General features: G+C 45.1%; 1 protein-coding gene across 6 annotated transcripts in view; it reads left to right on the forward strand.

Moving 5' to 3' along the window:
* The window catches only part of LOC118369417 (girdin-like), a 92,821-nt gene that overhangs the window by 42,032 nt on the left and 34,263 nt on the right, over positions 1 to 16,526 (forward strand). For all 6 annotated transcript variants that reach the window (XM_052498675.1, XM_052498673.1, XM_052498674.1 and 3 more), the window contains exons 5-8: positions 7,874 to 7,932; positions 8,968 to 9,051; positions 10,112 to 10,252; positions 11,655 to 11,824. In XM_052498675.1, coding sequence (XP_052354635.1) covers positions 7,874 to 7,932; positions 8,968 to 9,051; positions 10,112 to 10,252; positions 11,655 to 11,824 — 454 coding nt within the window. The remainder of the gene's footprint in view (positions 1 to 7,873; positions 7,933 to 8,967; positions 9,052 to 10,111; positions 10,253 to 11,654; positions 11,825 to 16,526) is intronic.

The raw sequence follows: 16,526 nt of genomic DNA on the forward strand, positions 1-16,526 counted from the left end.
TGAGCAGTCACAGTCATGTAGCTTTCCGTTACCCTGGAGGTCCACTCCTCTGTGGTGTAGTGAGCAGTCACAGTCACGTAGCTTTCTGTTACCCTGGAGGTCCACTCCTCTGTGGTGTAGTGAGCAGTCACAGTCACGTAGCTTTCTGTTACCCTGGAGGTCCACTCCTCTGTGGTGTAGTGAGCAGTCACAGTCACGTAGAACTGCCAAAGGGGGCGGTGTTGCAATCTCCTGCAAAGATAGCCTGCAGAGTTCTGTCCTTACTATCCAGGTCTGTACCCAAACAATTTGAACTTCTACTTTTAAAAATCCACCTCTCTAAAAACAAGTCTCTCACCGTTGCCGCCTGCTATAGACCACCCTCTGCCTCCAGCTGTGCTCTGGACACCATATGTGAACTGATTGCCCCCCATCTATCTTCAGAGCTCGTGCTGCTAGGCGACCTAAACTGGAACATGCTTAACACCCCAGCCATCCTACAATCTAAACTTGATGCCCTCAATCTCACTCAAATTATCAATGAACCTACCAGGTACCCCCCCAAAGCCTTAAACACGGGCACCCTCATAGATATCATCCTAACCAACTTCCCCTCTAAATACACCTCTGCTGTCTTCAACCAAGATCTCAGCGATCACTGCCTCATTGCCTGCATCCGTAATGGGTCAGCGGTCAAACGACCTCCACTCATCACTGTAAAACGCTCCCTGAAACACTTCAGCGAGCAGGCCTTTCTAATCGACCTGGCCGGGGTATCCTGGAAGGATATTGATCTCATCCCGTCAGTAGAGGATGCCTGGATATTTTTTTAAATGCCTTCCTAACCATCTTAAATAAACATGCCCCATTCAAGAAATGTAGAACCAGGAACAGATATAGCCCTTGGTTCTCCCCAGACCTGACTGCCCTTAACCAACACAAAAACATCCTATGGCGTTCTGCATTAGCATCGAACAGCCCCGTGATATGCAGCTGTTCAGGGAAGCTAGAAACCGTTATACACAGGCAGTTAGAAAAGCCAAGGCTAGCTTTTTCAAGCTTCCTGCAACACTAACTCAAAAAAGTTCTGGGACACTGTAAAGTCCATGGAGAATAAGAACACCTCCTCCCAGCTGCCCACTGCACTGAAGATAGGAAACACTGTCACCACTGATAAATCCACCATAATTGAGAATATCAAAAAGCATTTTTCTACAGCTGGCCATGCTTTCCACCTGGCTACTCCTACCCCGGTCAACAGCACTGCACCCCCAACAGCAACTCGCCCAAGCCTTCCCCATATCTCCTTCTCCCAAATCCATTCAGCTGATGTTCTGAAAGAGCTGAAAAATCTGGACCCCTACAAATCAGACGGGCTAGACAATCTGGACCCTTTCTTTCTAAAATTATCTGCCGAAATTGTTGCCACCCCTATTACTAGCCTGTTCAACCTCTCTTTCGTGTCGTCTGAGATTCCCAAAGATTGGAAAGCAGCTGCGGTCATCCCCCTCTTCAAAGGGGGGGACACTCTTGACCCAAACTGCTACAGACCTATATCTATCCTACCATGCCTTTCTAAGGTCTTCGAAAGCCAAGTCAACAAACAGATTACCGACCATTTCGAATCTCACCATACCTTCTCTGCTATGCAATCTGGTTTCAGAGCTGGTCATGGGTGCACCTCAGCCACGCTCAAGGTCCTAAACGATATCTTAACCGCCATCGATAAGAAACATTACTGTGCAGCCGTATTCATTGATCTGGCCAAGGCTTTCGACTCTGTCAACCACCACATCCTCATCGGCAGACTCGACAGCCTTGGTTTCTCAACTGATTGCCTCGCCTGGTTCACCAACCACTTCTCTGATAGAGTTCAGTGTGTCAAATCGGAGGGTCTGCTGTCCGGACCTCAGGCAGTCTCTATGGGGGTGCCACAGGGTTCAATTCTTGGACCGACTCTCTTCTCTGTATACATCAATGAGGTCGCTCTTGCTGCTGGTGAGTCCCTGATCCACCTCTACGCAGACGACACCATTTTGTATACTTCCGGCCCTTCTTTGGACACTGTGTTAACAACCCTCCAGGCAAGCTTCAATGCCATACAACTCTCCTTCCGTGGCCTCCAATTGCTCTTAAATACAAGTAAAACTAAATGCATGCTCTTCAACCGATCGCTACCTGCACCTACCCGCCTGTCCAACATCACTACTCTGGACGGCTCTGACTTAGAATACGTGGACAACTACAAATACTTAGGTGTCTGGTTAGACTGTAAACTCTCCTTCCAGACCCATATCAAACATCTCCAATCCAAAGTTAAATCTAGAATTGGCTTCCTATTTCGCAACAAAGCATCCTTCACTCATGCTGCCAAACATACCCTTGTAAAACTGACCATCCTACCAATCCTCGACTTTGGCGATGTCATTTACAAAATAGCCTCCAATACCCTACTCAACAAATTGGATGCAGTCTATCACAGTGCAATCTGTTTTGTCACCAAAGCCCCATATACTACCCACCATTGCGACCTGTACGCTCTCGTTGGCTGGCCCTCGCTTCATACTCGTCGCCAAACCCACTGGCTCCATGTCATCTACAAGACCCTGCTAGGTAAATTCCCCCCTTATCTCAGCTCGCTGGTCACCATAGCATCTCCCACCTGTAGCACACGCTCCAGCAGGTATATCTCTCTAGTCACCCCCAAAACCAATTCTTTCTTTGGCCGCCTCTCCTTCCAGTTCTCTGCTGCCAATGACTGGAACGAACTACAAAAATCTCTGAAACTGGAAACACTTATCTCCCTCACTAGCTTTAAGCACCATCTGTCAGAGCATCTTACAGATTACTGCACCTGTACATAGCCCACCTATAATTTAGCCCAAACAACTACCTCTCAACTACCTCCCAACTGTATTTAATTTATTTATTTATTTTGCTCCTTTGCACCCCATTATTTTTATTTCTACTTTGCACATTCTTCCATTGCAAAACTACCATTCCAGTGTTTTACTTGCTATATTGTATTTACTTTGCCACCATGGCCTTTTTTGCCTTTACCTCCCTTCTCACCTAATTTGCTCACATTGTATATAGACTTGTTTATACTGTATTATTGACTGTATGTTTGTTTTACTCCATGTGTAACTCTGTGTTGTTGTATCTGTCCAACTGCTTTGCTTTATCTTGGCCAGGTCGCAATTGTAAATTAGAACTTGTTCTCAACTTACCTACCTGGTTAAATAAAGGTGAAATAAAATAAATACAAAAATTAACATTCCATTAGATCTGGTGATGGCTTCAGCCCGGTTTGATTCTGCAGCAAAGGGCTTAAATGTCGCGGTGAGAAGTTGTTGTCTCTTGGCTGAGTTGGCTCCCGTCACTGACACACCAGGGTGACGACGCTTTAAATGTGTGGCCATGCTCCATGTATATCCATGATCATACGGCTTTCTTGTGGCACAATGCCTACACACCGTAATGGTGTTGTCCACCACCCTTCTTCCGACATCATATTTGACAGGGAAGCCTAAATGCTCCTATACATGAGACTTAAATGAAGCGGGAGGCTTTTCCAGTTCTTCAGCTCCTCCTCCAGCCATGGCTGTCACCGCTCTTTTTTCTTCTTTACTTTTTGCAACGCGAGCATCCAGGATTGATTCGTTGGGATTCAACATGCCCCGTTCACATGAACAGAACACACAACTGCTTTAAAAAAAAATATCTAATCAACCTTCAGGCTTCAGAGTGAAACACAGCGTCTGTCTTGTCTTTATCTTTTCACTGCAACTCTGCATCGAGATTTAGGGAATTATTACTTTAAAAAGTAACAGCAGTAGTAAAACTGTATTTCACACTATGATGGTTAAACTTTGCAATTGATGCGCAGGTCCACGTGCGTGCCGAACCGTTGCGGGGGTGATACGTACGGATCAACTGTGGTCCATTACACCACTAGTGACAAGCCACATTTCTTCAGGCTCCTGAGGTTGAAGACGCACTGTTGTGCCTTCTTCACCACACTGTCTGTGCGGGTGGACCATTTCAGTTTGTCCGTGAGGTGTAAGCAAAGGAACTTCAAACTTTCCACCTTCTCCACTACTGTCCCGTCGATGTGGATAGGGGGGTGCTCCCTCTGCTGTTTCCTGAAGTCCACGATCATCTCCTTTGTTTTGTTGACGTTGAGTGAGAGGCAAGTCAGTTAAAAACAAATTCTTATTTACAATGACTGCCTACCCCGGCCAAACCCTAACCTGGACGACGCTGGGCCAATTGTGCGTCGCCCTATGGGACTCCCAATCACGTTATGCCTGTTTGTTGAATCTTGAATGAGCTACTGTGAAAAATAGCTAGTATCTTTCTCTAGAGTCAAGACCAAGACAACACAGCCATGTCATTTGATACTCCTATGTGCAAAATATTATCAGACCAACTCAGTCCTGAACCACAACATGCAGCATTCCAGTATTTTTCCTGTGACCTTTGACCCTAGCGGTGTGCAGCAGCAATAGTAGCTGGAGCCATCTGAAAGTGATTGCCCATGTGGCTTTTATTATGAAGTCATTAAGGCTCTATGGGGGATGGGAATCCAGAATCCACCCTGGACTATTAATCCACTCTGTTACTAAACACTACAAAACCCCACTCTCTCATCTGGTTCCCTCTCCCCTTGGGTGCCCCCTACCCCAGACTGTCTGTTGGCCACAGACACAGTCTTCCACACTGAATATCCCTTCAATTCAGTCTGATCCTGCTTCAAAAGAGAAGCACTTAGACCAGCTAGAACACAATGTGCCCCTGAAGGCTAATCTCCTGTTCAATGAAGACTACTGTAAGGCGTTGTTTGTCTTTATAGTAAACCTACTTCTCCTTTGGTTTAACAATCAAGCCTTCATTTCAGAGAAAGGGTATGAGTCTCAGTTTCCTGCCTTGTAGAAAGTAGTTTGCACGTACTTTGTATTGCTGACATTGTGACATTCTAGTGTGGTCGTTTAGATGCCAGAGAAGTGTCCCTTTTCAGGAACAACAACTGTAAGGAGACAACTGCTCTCCAATGGCAGGTGGAGGCATGCCAGACTGACGGTCACCAGTAACACTGTGTGGGGTTGCGGGAAACTCATGAAACCTACAGTCACATTTAGAAGTATGAAGATGGTTAGAAGACCTAGGGAGTGGTGAGAGTAGGGGAAATAGGTGAATATGAAATCAGTTTCAGTGGTGAAAAGTGAAATTTAGCAAAAGTATTTCTTACCGGAGGAACTATGTGTAGTCCCTGACCCACAGATATACTGACCCACATTATACTGTATATATACTGACCCACATTATACAGTAGATATACTGACCCACATTATACTGTAGATATACTGACCCACATTATACAGAAGATATACCTACCCACATTATACTGTAGATATACTGACCCACATAGATATACTGACCCACACTATACTGTAGATATACTGACCCACACTATACTGTAGATATACTGACCCACATTATACAGTAGATATACTGACCCACATTATACTGTAGATATACTGACCCACATTATACTGTAGATAGACTGACCCACATTATACAGTAGATATACTGATCCACATTATAATGTAGATATATTGACCCACATTATACTGTAGATATACGGACCTACATTATAGATATACTGACCCACATATATATACTGACCCACATTATACTGTAGATATACTGACCACATTATACAAAATAGATATTGTCATTGTGATGAAAATGACTAATATGATGATATGAAATGACAGAGAGGCCAGGGCCGCAGTAGACTTGTACTGTCGTCCACCAGAGGAAACGTGTGGTCCAGTGTCACAACGTGTGGCCTTGGGTCCCTGCTCCCCGGAAGAACCCCCATCACCAGGTTCCTGTGAACAATAGCTGGGCAGGAAGGAATGCAACTCTAAAGGGTTTGTCACTGTCCGTGCGCCCCTGTGAGTTTCCTGCAAGGAACAAGGGAATGTAGTGATGGAGGGAAGGAGGAGGGAAGGAACCACACTAGGCATGTAGAGCACTATGATAACAAAGCCTGGGGAGCCAACCCTCTGTCTGCTGAGCCAGGGCTGCTCAAGGGGACATCGTCTACTTTAAACCTCCTCTTCTCTTCTTGCCCCTTCTCTCCTCTTTATTTCTCTCTCATTCTCTCGCCACATCTTTCTCTTTCTTGCTCTCCCCATCTCTCTCTCTCTCTCTCGCGCGCTCGCTCGCTCACTTACTCTCTCTCTCTCTCGCTATCTCTTCAGACATGCTTGGTTCAGTCAGCCTCTTTAAATTATTCATCCAGTGCCTGCCTGCTCCTTATCTTTAGCGCTCAAGAAGATTTGCCTTTCCAAATCACTATACAGGCTTTCAGTTAGAGGAAACAGCATTTAGAAGGCATTTGTTACTGCTGGCATTCTATACTCCGACTAGAAATATACAACGGCTACTCTCTACTTCTCTTATAGATATTGATTAGCTTTGATAATGTATTGTGAGCATGGGCCTTAAAACCATCTAATCATCGTCTGTTCCACCCTTATCCTAGCTATCAGAATATCATTTGAGTTACTCACTGCGACCTTAACGCTTAAAATGGAAGTTCACACATGTTTACATGTCGATTTTTCCCTCTTTCTGTGATTGTAGTTGCACTGCTCTCATAACAGACCTACTTCTCTCAATTGATATTCTGAGGCAGTTCCTGTTCTGGACCGAGGAGGTTGCAAATATAGGCCAGTTACAGTTATTTTTTATTACTAATGGTGCTTCAGTCTGGGCCAAAAACATCCTGTTAGTTTAGCTGAGATTTATGTGTGATCCTCTAGATGTCGTGTGTGTACATCTGTAAGAAATCCACATGGAATGAGATAAATCTTGTCTTCAAAGAGGATGCCATCAGGATTGGTGAAACTGTTGTGTCACGATCAGTTGTTGATTCTTTACAGATGTATAATAATGATAATAATATATTATTATATAAGATATAGCTCAGCTGAAGTGTTGCTAGTGATTCATGTTTATCATGGCTTTTATCATTAGTGGACTTGGCACTATAAGCAGTACATTTATCACCGCCTCTTGGAAGCGTATATTCCATTGTATAGGCTACACCCAATAACCTTCTAAACTCACTACCTCTGCTGTCACTAGACACCCAACATCTGCACCCACATGGAGAAGACGGATGCACCATAGCATACACTTACAACAGGATGTTGCCATTGATATTATGGCTGTCCGTAAAGATGTTTTATCTACTAGTGGGGATTTACAGTAGTTATAATTGCTGCGTGGCCCTTTTTCTGAATAAACATGCCTGGTTGTCTAAGCCTGTTGTTAGTAATCTGTGTTTATGGCCCAGCTCCGCTCTCTACCCCTGGGGCTGATGAGCTTAACACACACAAACGCACAGAGGGAGAAACAAACCACCTGGCTCATTATTTTACAGTATAATCCTACAGATTATTACCTCAGCCTTGGTGAGCTTCCTAACAGCTGTTTTCTCATTTCATCTATGTGTGGCTTGGCATCATATGATACTTAGCGGATTGAATGGCTGAAAAATACAGTACAGTCCTTTTGGTTGGGGACAGCAAGCATTACCGGTTTTACATGTGTGTAATAGGGTTACCTGGATGGCTCATCTCGTGGCTGTAGTACGCAGCCAATCTGTGAGACCGCGGAGGCAGTTATCGTTTTAGCCTTTTGAGAAAGTTCACGGGATTTGGTTATGAAATGGATTTGAAACTAGGGGCAAATCCCCAGGAAGTTTAACAGCTACAGTCAAATATAAAATGTGTAAAAAGTGTAATCAAATTGATGCTTAGTATAATGGTTATCTATGGTAGTAAAACGCTAATTGACAATCTCTTTGTGTCTGCAGAGCAAGGACTGGAGGAGATGAGGAAGCTTTTGTTGCTGTTGCTTGGCTGTGCCGTCCAGGTACGTCTTAGACCCGTCACCACCTGAATCATCTGTCAGCAGTCTACCATTACCATACTCCTGTAGGATGAACCCTCTTTCTACTACTGTTATAAGTAGCTCTTACTCACTAGTTCCTGAACATCTATAACCCTCGGCATTATTGTTCAGACAAGTGTTAACACAGCTACAGTTTATATGAGTAATGTGAGTCAAATTTGTCATTCTCACTCTGACTAGCTTTAGTTCCCCGTTTCCTCTCCCTCGGCAGTTGGCACTGCGACAGGTGGTCTGTCCTGGCTGTCCTGGTAGCAGGTCAGAGAGGGGTCAGAGGGGCTGCTCCCTGAACCGACCCGTGTCTCTGTCTCTGCCCTGAGCCTGGCTGGAGTAACGATGACGATGCATCACACATAACCAGCGCCCTAGCAAGAGAGATGCTAACCTCACACTGTCGTTCTCGTTCACACTTCGCTCACTGTTCAGGGGTTCTGAACAGGCTACTTCTCAAAGACTCCTTAAGGGAAATGTGTATCCGTCTCATCTGTCTGTGTGAAGTAGATGTTTTTTTTCCCATCATGATTTGATTACAGGTTAAAGGCATATAAAATAATAGTTATTGCAAAATGTTTGCATTTTTTTAAACGGACAGTCCTATCTCCCTTACTCTCATCAACAGGAAAGAACAAAGTAGCTGCTCACAACGCATGGTTACCAAATAATATACTAAGAGAATACCTACACATTCCTTCAGACATCGCTTTCCTAATATATGAATAATAATATATGCCATTTAGCTGACGCTTTTATCCAAAGCGACTTACAGTCATGTGTGCATACATTCTACGTATGGGTGGTCCCGGGAATCGAACCCACTACCCTGGCGTTACAAGCGCCATGCTCTACCAACTGAGCCACAGAAGGACCACTTTCCTTAAAGCCAACCAATCACAACTCAGGACATTCTCCTGTGTTTCAGAAGCTGACCTCAGGAAGACCTCTACAAATGTTCCACTCAGTCTGTCATCCTAACCCCAAACTGCTTATTTTTGTTTGCAGTGTGAGAAGAAAGAGGAGTACATCGAGAGGATCCAGACCTTAGACTTTGACACAAAAGCTGCCATAGCATCTCACATCCAAGAGGTATGAAAAAAAACAACATTTTTATGAGGGCATCTAGTTAAAACATAAACTCTGAGACCTCTTGTGTTTGTTTTGGGCCAGTTTGTTATGTAACAGCTCAGACACACCAGTAGGATAGTCAAACATTTGCCTGCAGAGAGTACTTAGCATCTCTGAACAGAGTATCGGCAGTCAATCGCTTGTTTGTTCACACAGCAAAGACCTTGGAAGTCGTCAGACATTCAGCCTTAAAATACTCCTAACCAGAAGGTGACGCTAGCGTTGTTTGGCAATGCATGTCTGTGTATGTTGCTTATGGTCTAGATTCCAAGCTAGCTGCGCTAATGTTGCAATTTTGTAGAAAGCTCTTGTTGATACTAGCCAGATGGCCACAGCTAGATAACTAACTAGCAAGATGACGAAAAAACATTTTCAAATCACTCTCCGTAATCCCACACTGCCAGTGCCAGTGCAGCACAACATAACTAGCTAGCTAAGGACACTGCACTAACTTGGCAGCTAACACAGGCAGCTATTTCATGGAAACTAGCTAATCCATTGTGATTTTAATTATAATGTCAACTCTAGCTACGGTGGCTAGCTAGCTTGGAGGAAGTATTTAGTGTTGTGTGCATTGCATCTGTGCACTTAGCTAGCTACCATCCCATAGCCTACATTGCATATGAAGTGTGACTGGCTCATCCGTGGATGTACAGAAAATGCCCTCTTTCCTTTTTTAAATGTATTGGCTACCCCACGTACGGGTTTGTGCGCTCTGATTGGCCCAAAGTCAAGTTGTTGGTCACTGATGAGCGTTTGCGATTCTACAAGTAGAAACGGTAGGGTCGTCGCTACCAGTTTAGCACCTAGCAGGTACTGCTTTTGTTCTAGCAAGAGAAGGAACGTCCTCCCACTGTGATAAGTACCCTTCAGCATTCTTTCAGCATCCTCTGTGTTTCATGCTTAAAGACACTTCACAGCTGTTTGAGTTAAAGTAGTTGGCTCTCTCTTGCTGTCAACACACCTGGGTCTCTGTGTATTGGCTGGCAGAGTGAGATGACTCTATGCTGTTGTTTTGAAGGTGACCCACAACCAGGAGAATGTTGTGGACCTGCAGTGGCTGGATGGGGGCGAGCTGCCCCCAGAGGACCTGGACTCCTTCTCCAGGAACATGGCCTTCCATCTCAAACGCATAGTGGACGAGAGAGACGATCAGCTGGAGGTACATGTCTGAAACATTGGTGCATTTTTAACTCACCCCACAAGAGAGTACATAAAAGGTTGTCTTAATGAAGAAGGGTGGAAAATTGTTAACAATCTATATAGAGTCTGGATGGTGTCTGTCTGTGCATTTATATGGCATGTGTGTGAGTTGAACCTAGAGCAGTCTGATTAAGCATGGCCCACCCATACAACTGCCATGGCCTGGTAGAGCAGCAGTCCCAGCATTCTATTGGCCAGGGGGGCGGACAGGGGAGGGGGTGGGGTGATAATGATCTCCAGATCTCCTCTGGAAACCAGACGCTCTTCATTAAAAGCCCATTTCCTTGCATGGACACTGGGTTATAAACGGAGGAGGAGGGTAGTGGGGTGAACTAAAATGACGATGATGGGAAGATATTGTTTGATTTCCTCTCTTTTTCACAGACCATTTAAACCCAATGTTTTTTCCCACTCTTATCTTCAAACCCAGCCCAATTCACCTTTAAACCGTAACAGCATTAGGCCAATTAGTACTTGGCTTTTCATTATGTTTGGGGTTTCCATTTCAGTAACTGGTCCCGGTGTCTAGGTGCTGCTGCTTCTTCCCTCAGAGGCCCGTCCTAATCGGAGTCATTTCCCTAAGCTCACACCTCCCAGACTGAGCAGACAGAAAAGCAGGGCAGCCTGACGCAACATATGGTAGACTATGTAGTGCGAACCACACCCTCAGTATACTCAATCTTCAATACCCTGCCTGACAACTACTTTGACCATCATTGTGATCAATGATCTAACACGGTTGTAAGCAATTTGTTAGATGACTTGGGCCGATCATTTCAAGTAAGGAAGGCGTGACACATGTCTCAGGTATACACTTTGTGTATAAACATGTATATTGATATGCACCACTTTTGCCCTCAGAACAGCCTCATTTTGCTGGGGCATGAACTCTACAAGGTGTCAAAAGCGTTTCACATGTTGACTCCAATGCTTCCCCCAGTTGTGTGAAGTTGGCTGGATGTCCTTTAGGTGGTGGACCATTCTTGATACACACGGGAAACTGTTGAGCGTGAAAAACCCAGTAGCGTTGCAGTTCTTAACACACTGGCTCCTACTACCATACCCCGTTCAAAGGCACTTAAATATTTTGTCTTGCCCATTCACCCTCTGAAGGGCACAATCTATGTCTCAAGGCTTAAGAATCCTTCTTTAACCTGTCTCCTCCCCTTCATCTACACTGATTTGAAGTGGATTTAACAAGTGACATCAATAAGGGATCATAGCTTTCACCTTTATTCACCTGGTCAGTCTATGTCATGGACAGAGCAGGTGTTCCTAATGTGTTGTACACTCGGTGTATATGATGTGTGTAGGATACATGATCATAGCCATGGTCTGTGAGTTGTGTTGTGTCCTTCCAGACCATCGTGGAGCTGACCCAGGAGAGGGACTGTGGACTGTACTCTCCCCAGCCGTTCTGTGCCCAGTCGCCCAACGACTCGCCCAGCATGCGCCGCACAGAGAGCCGGCAGCACCTGTCTGTGGAGCTGGCCGACGCCAAGGCCAAGATCAGACGTCTGCGCCAGGAGCTGTAAGTTCCCCCGTTGGCCTTTCACCAGCTCTGTACGCACCCCATTGGCTCTTCTGAGTAAGTCTGTAGTGGTAGACAGCAAAATGTCTGTTGGATCTCTAAACACCCCATTGGCCCTTCTGAGTAAGTCTGTAGTGGTAGACTGCAAAATGTCTGTTGGATGTCTAAACACACCATTGGCCCTTCTGAGTAAGTCTGTAGTGGTAGACAGCAAAATGTCTGTTGGATCTCTAAACACCCCATTGGCCCTTCTGAGTAAGTCTGTAGTGGTAGACTGCAAAATGTCTGTTGGATCTCTAAACACACCATTGGCCCTTCTGAGTAAGTCTGTAGTGGTAGACTGCAAAATGTCTGTTGGATCTCTAAACACCCCATTGGCCCTTCTGAGTAAGTCTGTAGTGGTAGACAGCAAAATGTCTGTTGGATCTCTAAACACCCCATTGGCCCTTCTGAGTAAGTCTGTAGTGGTAGACAGCAAAATGTCTGTTGGATCTCTAAACACCCCATTGGCCCTTCTGAGTAAGTCTGTAGTGGTAGACAGCAAAATGTCTGTTGGATCTCTAAACACCCCATTGGCCCTTCTGAGTAAGTCTGTAGTGGTAGACTGCAAAATGTCTGTTGGATCTCTAAACACCCCATTGGCCCTTCTGAGTAAGTCTGTAGTGGTAGACTGCAAAATGTCTGTTGGATCTCTAAACACACCATTGGCCCTTCTGAGTAAGTCTGTAGTGGTAGACAGCAAAATGTCTGTTGGATCTCTAAACACCCCATTGGCCCTTCTGAGTAAGTCTGTAGTGGTAGACAGCAAAATGTCTGTTGGATCTCTAAACACCCCATTGGCCCTTCTGAGTAAGTCTGTAGTGGTAGACAGCAAAATGTCTGTTGGATCTCTAAACACCCCATTGGCCCTTCTGAGTAAGTCTGTAGTGGTAGACAGCAAAATGTCTGTTGGATCTCTAAACACCCCATTGGCCCTTCTGAGTAAGTCTGTAGTGGTAGACTGCAAAATGTCTGTTGGATCTCTAAACACCCCATTGGCCCTTCTGAGTAAGTCTGTAGTGGTAGACAGCAAAATGTCTGTTGGATCTCTAAACACCCCATTGGCCCTTCTGAGTAAGTCTGTAGTGGTAGACAGCAAAATGTCTGTTGGATCTCTAAACACCCCATTGGCCCTTCTGAGTAAGTCTGTAGTGGTAGACAGCAAAATGTCTGTTGGATCTCTAAACACCCCATTGGCCCTTCTGAGTAAGTCTGTAGTGGTAGACAGCAAAATGTCTGTTGGATCTCTAAACACCCCATTGGCCCTTCTGAGTAAGTCTGTAGTGGTAGACAGCAAAATGTCTGTTGGATCTCTAAACACCCCATTGGCCCTTCTGAGTAAGTCTGTAGTGGTAGACAGCAAAATGTCTGTTGGATCTCTAAACACCCCATTGGCTCTTCTGAGTAAGTCTGTAGTGGTAGACAGCAAAATGTCTGTTGGATCTCTAAACACCCCATTGGCCCTTCTGAGTAAGTCTGTAGTGGTAGATAGCAAAATGTCTGTTGGATCTCTAAACACCCCATTGGCCCTTCTGAGTAAGTCTGTAGTGGTAGACAGCAAAATGTCTGTTGGATCTCTAAACACCCCATTGGCCCTTCTGAGTAAGTCTGTAGTGGTAGACAGCAAAATGTCTGTTGGATCTCTAAACACCCCATTGGCCCTTCTGAGTAAGTCTGTAGTGGTAGACAGCAAAATGTCTGTTGGATCTCTAAACACCCCATTGGCCCTTCTGAGTAAGTCTGTAGTGGTAGACAGCAAAATGTCTGTTGGATCTCTAAACACCCCATTGGCCCTTCTGAGTAAGTCTGTAGTGGTAGACAGCAAAATGTCTGTTGGATCTCTAAACACCCCATTGGCCCTTCTGAGTAAGTCTGTAGTGGTAGACAGCAAAATGTCTGTTGGATCTCTAAACACCCCATTGGCCCTTCTGAGTAAGTCTGTAGTGGTAGACAGCAAAATGTCTGTTGGATCTCTAAACACCCCATTGGCCCTTCTGAGTAAGTCTGTAGTGGTAGACAGCAAAATGTCTGTTGGATCTCTAAACACCCCATTGGCCCTTCTGAGTAAGTCTGTAGTGGTAGACAGCAAAATGTCTGTTGGATCTCTAAACACCCCATTGGCCCTTCTGAGTAAGTCTGTAGTGGTAGACAGCAAAATGTCTGTTGGATCTCTAAACACCCCATTGGCCCTTCTGAGTAAGTCTGTAGTGGTAGACAGCAAAATGTCTGTTGGATCTCTAAACACCCCATTGGCCCTTCTGAGTAAGTCTGTAGTGGTAGACAGCAAAATGTCTGTTGGATCTCTAAACACCCCATTGGCCCTTCTGAGTAAGTCTGTAGTGGTAGACAGCAAAATGTCTGTTGGATCTCTAAACACCCCATTGGCCCTTCTGAGTAAGTCTGTAGTGGTAGACAGCAAAATGTCTGTTGGATCTCTAAACACCCCATTGGCCCTTCTGAGTAAGTCTGTAGTGGTAGACAGCAAAATGTCTGTTGGATCTCTAAACACCCCATTGGCCCTTCTGAGTAAGTCTGTAGTGGTAGACAGCAAAATGTCTGTTGGATCTCTAAACACCCCATTGGCCCTTCTGAGTAAGTCTGTAGTGGTAGACAGCAAAATGTCTGTTGGATCTCTAAACACCCCATTGGCCCTTCTGAGTAAGTCTGTAGTGGTAGACAGCAAAATGTCTGTTGGATCTCTAAACACCCCATTGGCCCTTCTGAGTAAGTCTGTAGTGGTAGACTGCAAAATGTCTGTTGGATCTCTAAACACCCCATTGGCCCTTCTGAGTAAGTCTGTAGTGGTAGACAGCAAAATGTCTGTTGGATCTCTAAACACCCCATTGGCCCTTCTGAGTAAGTCTGTAGTGGTAGACAGCAAAATGTCTGTTGGATCTCTAAACACCCCATTGGCCCTTCTGAGTAAGTCTGTAGTGGTAGACAGCAAAATGTCTGTTGGATCTCTAAACACCCCATTGGCCCTTCTGAGTAAGTCTGTAGTGGTAGACAGCAAAATGTCTGTTGGATCTCTAAACACCCCATTGGCTCTTCTGAGTAAGTCTGTAGTGGTAGACAGCAAAATGTCTGTTGGATCTCTAAACACCCCATTGGCCCTTCTGAGTAAGTCTGTAGTGGTAGATAGCAAAATGTCTGTTGGATCTCTAAACACCCCATTGGCCCTTCTGAGTAAGTCTGTAGTGGTAGACAGCAAAATGTCTGTTGGATCTCTAAACACCCCATTGGCCCTTCTGAGTAAGTCTGTAGTGGTAGATAGCAAAATGTCTGTTGGATCTCTAAACACCCCATTGGCCCTTCTGAGTAAGTCTGTAGTGGTAGACAGCAAAATGTCTGTTGGATCTCTAAACACCCCATTGGCCCTTCTGAGTAAGTCTGTAGTGGTAGACAGCAAAATGTCTGTTGGATGTCTAAACACCCCATTGGCCCTTCTGAGTAAGTCTGTAGTGGTAGACAGCAAAATGTCTGTTGGATCTCTAAACACCCCATTGGCCCTTCTGAGTAAGTCTGTAGTGGTAGACAGCAAAATGTCTGTTGGATCTCTAAACACCCCATTGGCCCTTCTGAGTAAGTCTGTAGTGGTAGACAGCAAAATGTCTGTTGGATCTCTAAACACCCCATTGGCCCTTCTGAGTAAGTCTGTAGTGGTAGACAGCAAAATGTCTGTTGGATCTCTAAACACCCCATTGGCTCTTCTGAGTAAGTCTGTAGTGGTAGACAGCAAAATGTCTGTTGGATCTCTAAACACCCCATTGGCCCTTCTGAGTAAGTCTGTAGTGGTAGATAGCAAAATGTCTGTTGGATCTCTAAACACCCCATTGGCCCTTCTGAGTAAGTCTGTAGTGGTAGACAGCAAAATGTCTGTTGGATCTCTAAACACCCCATTGGCCCTTCTGAGTAAGTCTGTAGTGGTAGATAGCAAAATGTCTGTTGGATCTCTAAACACCCCATTGGCCCTTCTGAGTAAGTCTGTAGTGGTAGACAGCAAAATGTCTGTTGGATCTCTAAACACCCCATTGGCCCTTCTGAGTAAGTCTGTAGTGGTAGATAGCAAAATGTCTGTTGGATCTCTAAACACCCCATTGGCCCTTCTGAGTAAGTCTGTAGTGGTAGACAGCAAAATGTCTGTTGGATCTCTAAACACCCCATTGGCCCTTCTGAGTAAGTCTGTAGTGGTAGATAGCAAAATGTCTGTTGGATCTCTAAACACCCCATTGGCCCTTCTGAGTAAGTCTGTAGTGGTAGACAGCAAAATGTCTGTTGGATCTCTAAACACCCCATTGGCCCTTCTGAGTAAGTCTGTAGTGGTAGATAGCAAAATGTCTGTTGGATCTCTAAACACCCCATTGGCCCTTCTGAGTAAGTCTGTAGTGGTAGACAGCAAAATGTCTGTTGGATCTCTAAACACCCCATTGGCCCTTCTGAGTAAGTCTGTAGTGGTAGACAGCAAAATGTCTGTTGGATCTCTAAACACCCCATTGGCCCTTCTGAGTAAGTCTGTAGTGGTAGACAGCAAAATGTCTGTTGGATCTCTAAACACCCCATTGGCCCTTCTGAGTAAGTCTGTAGTGGTAGACAGCAAAATGTCTGTTGGATCTCTAAACACCCCATTGGCTCTTCTGAGTAAGTCTGTAGTGGTAGACAGCAA

The sequence above is a fragment of the Oncorhynchus keta genome, chromosome 36 (genome assembly GCF_023373465.1).
Source record: "Oncorhynchus keta strain PuntledgeMale-10-30-2019 chromosome 36, Oket_V2, whole genome shotgun sequence".
In the NCBI taxonomy this organism is placed as follows: domain Eukaryota; kingdom Metazoa; phylum Chordata; class Actinopteri; order Salmoniformes; family Salmonidae; genus Oncorhynchus; species Oncorhynchus keta.